General features: G+C 44.4%; 1 protein-coding gene across 22 annotated transcripts in view; it reads right to left on the bottom strand.

The window, feature by feature from the left end:
• Positions 1–3,835: 3,835 nt before the first annotated feature.
• nfasca (neurofascin homolog (chicken) a) overlaps positions 3,836–10,326 on the bottom strand; it is a 152,075-nt gene continuing 145,584 nt past the window's right edge. For 21 of the 22 annotated variants that reach the window (XR_006758023.1, XR_006758024.1, XR_006758025.1 and 18 more), the window contains one exon: positions 3,836–7,970. Coding sequence is in view for 19 of the 22 variants with exons in the window: in XM_045691513.1 (XP_045547469.1) it covers positions 7,742–7,970 (229 nt within the window). In the remaining 3 variants the exon portion in view is untranslated. The remainder of the gene's footprint in view (positions 7,971–10,326) is intronic. The other variant, XM_014131801.2, reaches the window with a different exon arrangement.

Here is a 10,326-nt window from a genome sequence, read left to right as displayed (position 1 = left end):
TCTGGATATTGAAGTTTCCAGACTCTGGGAAGTGATTGAATAGTATGAGTAGTTGACATGGACAGAACCTTAGAAGATAAAGACAATAGCCAGGAGTTAGAGGCGTTTCTAGCCGAAGTTGCAACATCTCATCATACACGCATACATGGCAGGGCTTGGTGTCGTGAACATCTGCTTCTGTTACTTTAACGAATTCCTGTGGATATCACAGAGCATCTGCTCTGGGGAGGGGAAGGGACATTTTGGATGGTTAGAGTTGTCTTTAGGGTTGTCAAATTGTGTAATGACTTCTAAGTTAGACGGCATCCCTGTGTGGGGACAACTATGTTAGACTGCTTCCCTGTGTGGGGACTTCTATGTTAGACTGTGTCCCTGTGTGGGGACTTTTATGTTAGACTGCTTCCCTGTGTGGGGACTTCTATGTTAGACTGCGTCCCTGTGTGAGGACTTCTATGTTAGACTGCTTCCCTGTGTGAGGACATCTATGTTAGACTGCATCCCTGTGTGGGGACTTCTATGTTAGACTGCGTCCCTGTGTGGGTCTGCGTCCCTGTGCGGGAATAGGCTTTGTCGTGCCCTCTTCATGACTGTCTTGGTGTGTTTGCACCATTCTAGTTTGTTGGTGATGTGGACAACCAAGGGACTTGAAGCTCTCAACCTGCTCCATCACAGCCCCGTCGATGAGAATGGGGGCATGCTCGGTCCTCCTTTTCCTGTAGTCCACAATCATCTCCTTCGTCTTGGTTACGTTGAGGGATAGGTTGTTATTCTGGCACCACCCGGCCAGGTCTCTGACCTCCTCCCTATAGGCTGTCTCGTCCTTGTCGGTGATCAGGCCTACCACTGTTGTGTCATCTGCAAACTTAATGATGGTGTTGGAGTTGTGCCTGGCCATGCAGTCGTGGGTGAACAGGGAGTACAGGAGGGGACTGAGCACGCACCCCTGGGGGGCTCCAGTATTGAGGATCAGTGTGGCAGATGTGTTGCTACCTACCCTCACCACCTGGGGGCGGACTGTCAGGAAGTCCAGGATCCAGTTGCAGAGGGAGGTGTTTAGTCCCAGGATCCTTAGCTTAGTGATGAGCTTTGAGGGTACTATGGTCTTGAACGCTGAGCTGTAGTCAATGAATAGCATTCTCACATAGGTGTTCCTTTTTGTCCAGGTGGGAATGGGCAGTGTGGAGTGCAATAGAGATTGCATCATCTGTGGATCTGTTTGGGCGGTATGCAAATTGTAGTGGGTCATGGGTTTCTGGGATAATGGTGTTGATGTGAGCCATTACCAGCCTTTCAAAGCACTTCATGGCTACGGATGTGAGTGCTACAGGTCTGTAATCATTTAGGCAGGTTGCCTTCATGTTCTTGGGCACAGGGACTATGGTGGTCTGCTTGAAACATGTTGGTATTACAGACTCAATCAGGGACATGTTGAAAATGTCAGTGAAGACACCTGCCAGTTGGTCAGCACATGCCTGGAGCACACGTCCTGGTAATCCGTCTGGCCCCACAGCCTTGTGAATGTTGACCCTTGTTCAAGGTCTTACTCACGTCGGCTATGGAGAGCGTGATTACATAGTCGTCCGGAACAGCTGATGCTCTCATGCATGCCTCAGTGTTGCTTGCCTCGAAGCGAGCATAGAAGTGATTTAGCTTGTCTGGTAGGCTCGTGTCACTAGGCTGCTTGCGGCTGTGCTTCCCTTTGTAGTCGGTAATAGTTTTCAAGTATGTTAGACTGCTTCCCTGTTTAGGGACTTCTATGTTAGACTGCTTCCCTGTGTGGGGACTTCTATGTTAGACTGCGTCCCTGTGTGGGGACTTCTATGTTAGACTGGAGGGGACTGCTTCCCTGTGAGGGGACTTCTATGTTAGACTGCTTCCCTGTGTGGGGATTTCTGTGTTAGACTGCGTCCCTGTGTGGGGACTTACTTCTATGTTAGACTGCTTCCCTGTGAGGGGACTCCCTGTGTGTGTCTTTCTATTTAAGTGTCTCAGCAGTGTAGCAAATTCTTTATTATTCAGAATCTCTGTAGAACAACTTCTGTGCTCCACTGTAGTGACATGTTCTTTACAAACAGTTCTACTGTGGCCCAGTGGATCATAGTATACCACTTTCTTTTACCTGTCTAATAAGTTCTTAACAGTGCCCAATTCATGACACTGCTGATGAATGAATTGTCCCTAGAATGTCTAAGCAAACGGCTGGAGGTAGGGCTTTCTCCTATAGAGCTCCATTTTTATGGAATGGTCTGCCTACCAATGTGAGAGACGCAGACTCAGTCTCAACCTTTAAGTCTTTACTGAAGACTTATCTCTTCAGTAGGTCCTATGATTAAGTATAGTCTGGCCCAGGAGTGTGAAGGTGAACGGAAAGGCTGGAGCAATGAACCGCCCTTGCCGGTTCCCCTCTTTCCACTGGGATTCTCTGCCTCTAACCCTATTACAGGGGCTGAGTCACTGGCTTACTGGTGTTCTTCCATGCCGTCCATGGGAGGGGTGCGTCACTTGAGTGGGTTGAGTCACTGACGTGGTCTTTCTGTCTTGGGTTGTGCCATGGCGGAGATCGTTGTGGGCTATACTCGGCTTTGTCTTAGGACGGTAAGTTGGTGGTTGGAGACATCCCTCTAGTGGTGTGGGGGCTGTGCTTTGGCAAAGTGGGTGGGGTTATATCCTGCCTGTTTGGCCCTGTCCGGGGGGTATCATCGGATGGGGCCACAGTGTCTTCTGATCCCTCCTGTCTCAGCCTCCAGTATTTATGCTGCAGTAGTTTATGTGTCGGGGGGCTAGGGTCAGTCTGTTACATCTGGAGTATTTCTCTTGTCTTATCCGGTGTCCTGTGTGAATTTAAATATGCTCTCTCTAATTCTCTCTTTCTCTCTTTCTGTCTTTCTCTCGGAGGACCTGAGCCCTAGGACCATGCCTCAGGACTACCTGGTATGATGACTCCTTGCTGTCCCCAGTCCACCTGGCCGTGCTGCTGCTCCAGTTTCAACTGTTCTGCCTGCGGCTATGGAACCCTGACCTGTTCACCGGACGTGCTTGTTGCACCCTCGACAACTACTATGATTATTATTATTTGACCATGCTGGTCATTTATGAACATTTTAACATCTTGACCATGTTCTGTTATAATATCCACCCTGCACAGCCAGAAGAGGACTGGCCACCCCTCATAGCCTGGTTCCTCTCTAGGTTTATTCCTAGGTTTTTGGCCTTTCTAGGGAGTTTTTCCTAGGGAGTTTTTCCTAGCCACCGTGCTTCTTTCACATGCATTGCTTACTGTTTGGGGTTTTAGGCTGGTTTTCTGTACAGCACTTTGAGATATCAGCTGATGTACGAAGGGCTATATAAATACATTTGATTTGATTTGAATGACTAATTAGCAGCTACAGTACATCATTTAGGCCTTTGAGAGCAAAGGCCAATCCGTATCGCAGAAGTTCAGCTTTACAGTGTGATTGAAATTTAAAGGTAATGTTCCCTCGTTAGTGGAGACTGCATTCACGGTACATCAGAAGATAAATGAGTAAGTTACTTATGGTAGGGCTGTTTGGTGGGCTAAAACTAGACTGGGCCAGGGTCCAGCAGTGCTTAACCTTTAATGCTAAACCTACTGATAAAAAAACTATATCAAGCTCCAAGAATGTACACCTGTATGTGTATAGTATTTCAAACAGTTTTTGTACTAAAACATATTGACTGATGCACAAATATACTCAGAAATTCATTTATATTACTTTTCTGGATTTTGAAGTTTCCAGACTCTGGGAAGTGATTGAATAGTATGAGTAGTGTTGACATGGACAGAACCGTAGAAGATAAAGACAATAGCCAGGGGTTAGAGAAAAAGAGATAGCTTTACTATAAAGAAGGCGTCTCTAGCAGAAGTTGCAACATCTCATCATACACGCATACATTGTGAATATATTAATATGCCATTTCTCCGTTGATTAGATGTACCTTACAAAAGCTGTTCTTTTGCGTGTAGAGGCTTGACGGACGAGCTGCTTTGATACACTTATAATTGTAAAAGTAAAATGCAGAAATTAAAATAATTTCAAATAACAAGAACATGAACAATTACAATACATGCGCCAATTTTATAATTGTTATGGGGCATCACGTTGAAGAATAAAATCGCAGTTTTGCAGAATCTCAAATCAAGTGAACTCAAAGCTGTGAAAATGCACATTGATACTTTTACATTTTTGTTACCCCTTGATAGTTTAAAACGTATTTGCTATTGTAAGGGAGGAGTAGTGTCGATGATACACACATTACAAACAGAATAAAAAAACACTACTCCTTATGCACCTCCAGTAAACGCGCACAAACAAATTAAAATACATAAGAAAGCACTGTGTATCAGCAAATATGCATTATTATATTTTCTGTTTTCTAGCCAGTTCACTAATTCCCCCTTAAGGATCCATACAGGGAAAGGAGAAAGGCTGTCAGGGGAAAGGGCTTGTACAGAACTCAAACAACGGTGAGTTCAAGGCTAAATCCGTCATCGAACATTCTGTGATTCAGTCGTTTTTAAGGGTTGTTGGAGGTTTGTGATTGGACTGTTTTTCTGTGCACTTTGTCTTGTTGAGGAGAGCATATAGCAACAGGAAAGGCACTGTATTGTGTCTCTGCCAGCACTCCTGGCCTCCTGTGTCCTCATGTTTATAGTGGTCAGGTGTCTGTGCATGGTAGGCTAATGTAGTCACTACCCAGTGGTCACGGTGAACTTTACCACAAAGAAACAACATGAAAAACAAATGGGTCAAAACTTGCTTTGACATACTGGAGAAAGAAGGTTTAAAGAGGACCCATTCACAGAGGATGTTGATGGCCATACAGTATATTCCATTTGTTTAAGTCTAAGATGAGGAGGAAGGCAGAACACAAGACATATCTTTAAAGAAGTGAAGCACACAACCAAATCTGTCCCTGTCAAAATGGCCACCAGCCACTGTGCTGTCACCAGGAGGAGTGGAGCAGCAGGCATGTTAGGTGAATGGCATGATGGGAGAATGAGTCTGTGCAGCCTTGAGAAAGTCTGGGGTTGCCTTATTAAGAGACGACAATACAAAAACAAACAAATTAGGGGAAAATTGGCTATCCGTTACCTCAGCAAATGCTTTTTCTTTCATATCTATTGAACAGGTGTGTGCAGTTTGCTACAACAACACATTTCATTAGCACTTTTTATTTACACCATAAAGTGGCTGACTACTGTATACCTGTTCCACAACATAGTGTTTATTCTCAACTGTTTCTTTTGAATTAGTGATGATCAGAAAAGTGACGGACCGATAGACAAGTCACAAGCCATATATTACAATTTCAAAGCAAGTTCTTAGGGACAACATCAATTGAGTAATTTTGAGTCCCAATCATAATCAAAGCTACATTGCAAAGGTCCACATGACATCATTCTTGGGATGCACCAGGTACATTTGCTTGGTGGATACAGATTTGTGACTATTTCTTTACTCATAAAGCAGTTTTTCTGATAGATATTTACAAAGACATATTGTTTCAGGACTTACATGTACGTACAGTTACAGTATGTCAAACAAATAAGCAACGTTACATTTCTGTGTTAAGTTAAAGTTATATTAAATAAATTCTAATACCAACATGGAATAATAACAGTAATACAAACATGAATACTCAACATGAAGAGCATCACAATGAATAGATCAACACGTCTTTAATGGTGACAGTCAATGTTGTTAGTTTACAGAAAAATACCCATAGCAACAAAAGATGTGTCATACAGCAGATTTTCCTTTTCTTATGTACAATAACAAATCCCGTTAAGTTCTTTATCGTGGCTTTCAGAGTGGGTTCTGATGTGATACCATTAATTCAGTTGGTCAAAAATGTGTATTCAACAATTAATAAATGAATTACTATTATATGAATTAACACTATCGACATAATGTAATAAATTAAAATATAAAATAGTTATCTGAAATACAATGTGACCTCTGTTAGCTAATTGCAATTTGTTAGCTAAGATCTATTTGATTTAACGTGAAAGACTTTAGTAATGCTGTTGTAATCAGTTGTAAAAGTGGGTTCTGAGCTTTCTACCGCTTCAAGAGGTGAAACATCAAGGAAGACTCATGAATGAGTTCTACTATTGAAAGGATCAAATGGTAAAATGGCGGTCCACCAATGTATTAGTATCGATGCACTCTAACTTCTTCACACTTCCTTGACATACTGGCTTTGTATGACAATGATGACTAGGGCCAGGTGGAATCTGCAGGGACGTTCATTACCTTCACAGAGTTATCTGTATCCTATATTCAAAGACATGAAATATGTTTTGTAGCAGTATTTCGTTTAATTTTGACTTCAAGAGTCAATTATGTTTTCAAATAATTTCCAGAGGTTTGAAGGTGAAGACATGCCTCTACAGATTCTGCCTGTCCCATAACGAGATCAGTTATAAAATAAGCAGACAAAAGAGGTGCCGATCAAGCCTAGCCTAATGATCACAGCCATGCTAAACAGGAAGTGAACAAGAAGTGAGTCACCTCCTTGCAGCAGCATTCGCCATAGAGATGGACAGACAGTCTGTAGCAGTTTACCAAGCAGAGCAAACCTCCTCTCCAAGCTACTTTTCCTTTGTCTCTTGCACTAAAGTACTACCATGCTTGAAAAAAATATTTTCTTCAAATGTCATTTATAACTGACATAGTATAGGCTTGTACAATAACAAAGCTTGAGGCAGGAATGGCATTGCTATAGCTGTGGCCATTTTGAATATCTCCACACAACTTGAGTTTGGAGGTGAAACAGAAGTACATTTACCACAGCGGGATGGGGAGGGAACGATACCATTTCATTAAGCAAGTTATTCTTCTTTAAACCTGTGAGAAACAACACAAAAAGAAATAATTGAATTCATAACCAGACTTTACCCAAAAACATGAGGTGGTGGTAGTGCATAGTTTTGCAGCGCACTAGAAGGTGAGCTAGCAGTGTTTACAGCATTAATATATTCTAATGACTCGTCTATTGTACCAGAATTATCTCTCTTTGCGGAAATATCAATATGATAAACATATCTGCTGACATCCTGCTATGTTGGTGGTCCGTAGCTGATATGTTCACAGGAGGAGCGTCTGTGTCTCCTTCCTTAGGAATGCTGGGTAAAGACACAGGGGGCGTGATATGTGTGGGAGGAAGAGGGGGGTTGCGGGAAAAGCTGAGGACGTTGAAAACAAAAAAGCTCTAGTGCCACACAAAATGCTTGAAAACCTCTGCGTTGCCTCTTAGTCCTCTATACTTGAGGCCAGCTCTTTAGGCACACTAAAGTCTGTGTGATGGGCAGGAGGAGGAGGAGCATAGAGAAACTGGTACTGTTCAAGATTCCCAAACTTTGCCTCGGCAAGCAAATTTTCTGGAGCTGACAATAAAGGCTTGGCTCACTGTATATGATAGCTTCCATTCCATTCCATTCGCACCCCCTTATTTCTCAGAGGAATGGTTTCTCCGTCCGCTGAAAGAGGCCAAACAGTCTCCAGGCAGGCGCTGTGTGTTTACGTGTGTATGCGTGTTTTCATAGATTCATATATATATATTCATATTCATATCTGTGTGTGTGTGTGTGTGTGTGTGTGTGTGTGTGTGTGTGTGTGTGTGTGTGTGTGTGTGTGGTAGTAGTAGTGGTGGTAATAGCACCCTCCGACCGCTAGGGGGAGCTCCTCAGATCCCCAGGCCGAGGCGGGCGGGGGGGTTATGCCAGCGAGTAGATGGCGTTAACGGGTGAGGTGGCCTCAGAGCTTTCGTTGCCCTCTGTTTCGTCCTTGTCCTTCTTGACTGTGTACTGGCCAATGAAGGAGCCGTCCTCGTTGAACTGGCCATCCCCTCCCTCGCCGTAGTCTACCAGGCTGTCGTCACTCTCCTTCACCCCGCCGTCCAGAGAGTTCTGGCTGCCCTGCAGAGGCTTGTTGTCCTCGTCGCTGCTACAAAGGGTAAAAAGGTCAAAGGTTAGACTCCGCCTGTGATGTCATCGACACGGTCATCACCGCAAGTGAGTCCTTACCGTCCCAAAGGTTAAGGGGGAGAGAGAATAGGGTTCAGGGGTCAGAGGAGAACTGGGGAAGGGAACAACTGTATACAAGGGAAGTGTTGACTGTAGTTTTCCGCAGTCCTTTCTCTTACAGATCATCACAGACTGAAGCTGAGGTCATTCAGTTCACACTGGAACACAATCACTTTCAAAAAAACAATTTTGGAACAACATCGATACTTGCCTTTAGCTATGATATAAAAACACTAGCAGTTGTCAACCAGAGTGCAATAATATAAGCTTGCTGAAATAAATACTGTAGTCTACAATAACTGCTACAGCACCGCTGAGTCATTGGGGAAGCTGTATGTTGCCCTTAAATGCTCAAACCAACACATTCTCATACATACACATGCCACTCAGTCTGGACTATGTTCTGATGTGAGATCTGTGCATTAACCTCAAGCTCACACACAAAGCAGAGTGTTGCAGGGATTAGACAATTTGTGTGAAAGCTCAAATTAAAGTAGGTGAGCGTATCTCAGTTCAGAACATGTCCCTATGTCTTCTACCTCTGCAGTAGGGAGAGAGAACTGTCATGCAGAGGGACACTGGTGCTATAAACCAACATTAGCTCTCTAGACTCTTACAACAGGCAGATAGCAAACAGCAGAAAGGCATTACCAGAGCAGAGGGAAGAGAAAAGGATGCAAGTTTAGCTCTTCAACAGTCTTTCCATCATATTTGGAGGTGTTGAATATTTATCTTGGCTGTAGAAAGGATCGATCTACAAACCAGACTGTTTTGACATTTTCTTTGGTGATTTGCTGGTGTGGTACTGTATCAAGGCTGGCCAGTTAGTAGACAAACTACGTCGGAATATAATCTGACAGAGATTACCTGAAGTCATGGCTCTGAGCATGCTCCATGCACTCACCAAATCAACTGAGCACACAGGTCATCAACAAAGAATTACCAAGGCAACCAGACCAAACTGTATCAACAATAGTAAATTAGAGTCTGGTAGCAACAGTTGTGATGTGTGTGTGTGTGCATGTGTGTGTGTGTGTGTGTCTGTCTGTGTGTGGGTGAGTGAGTGAGTGCATGTGTACTAAGGTGCAGAGAATCAGAGCAGGTGTTCAGTCCAGGTCAGGTGTTCAGCAGTCTGATGGATTGTAGATAGAAACTGTCTCAGTGATGTACTGGGCCATCTTCACCACACACTGGAGGGCCTTTTGGTCGTGGACGGAGCAATTCCTGTACCAGGCCGTGATGAAACTGGTAAAGACGCTCTCGATGGTGTATTTGGAGAGGACCCGGGGTGGCATGCCGAATTACTTCAGACGCGTTAGGAAGTAGAGGCACTGTTGCGCCCTCTTGACAAGAGTGGTGGTATTGTTGGTTCATATCAAGTAATCGGTGACGTGGACCCCGAGGAATTTAAAACTACTGACTCTCTCTTCTGCAGTCCTGTTGATGTGGATCGTGCATGTGCCAGTTCACTTACCTCCTCCCTATAGGCTGACTGGTTGATGTTGGTTATCAGTGTGGAGGAGGTTGTCAGGAAGTCCAGGATCCAGTTGCAGAGGGTAGTGTCCAGACCCAGGGCTCTAAGCTTGGTGAGGAGCTTGGAGGGAACAATAGTGTTGAATGGTGAACTGTAGTCAATGAACAGCATTCTCACATAAGTGTTCCTCTTGTCAAGATGTGTAAGGGCCCGTGTGAATAGCGATGGAAATGGCATCTTCCGTGGATCTGTTGGAGCGTCAGGGATATTGGAGTGGGTCCAGTGTACCCGTCATGCTGGCCATGATGTGGGCCATGACCAGCCTCTAGAAGCCCTAAACGATGACAAGGGTGAGTGCTTCGGGGCAATAGTCATTTGGGCATGTACACTATTGAGCATTGGAACGATGGTGGTCTCCTTGAAGCAAGTGGGGACTACATCCTGGGATAGGGACAGGTTGAAGATGTCCATGAAGACGCCCGCGAGGTTGGTCAGCCACACTCTGATGATGCAGTCAGGGATGCCATTTGGCTGGTGACTTTGTGAATATTCCCTCTTGAGATCTTTCCACACATCAGCCTTGGAGAGCGAAAGCACCTAGTCATCCGGAGCAGTGAGATACTTCCTGGATGGCTCTGTATTGTCTGCCTTAAAATGGGCATAGAAGATGTTAAGCTCATCTTGGGGGGAGGCTTTGGTTGGCACCAATCCGCTGGATTTGCCTTTGTAGTCAGTGATAGCCTGGAGTCCTTGCCACGTGTCACAAGTCTGAGTTGTCGAATGAATGGATTTGTGGAGCTCG

This window comes from Salmo salar, chromosome ssa12, assembly GCF_905237065.1.
Source record: "Salmo salar chromosome ssa12, Ssal_v3.1, whole genome shotgun sequence".
NCBI lineage: Eukaryota > Metazoa > Chordata > Actinopteri > Salmoniformes > Salmonidae > Salmo > Salmo salar.
This window is presented reverse-complemented; position numbering and strand designations above follow the sequence as displayed.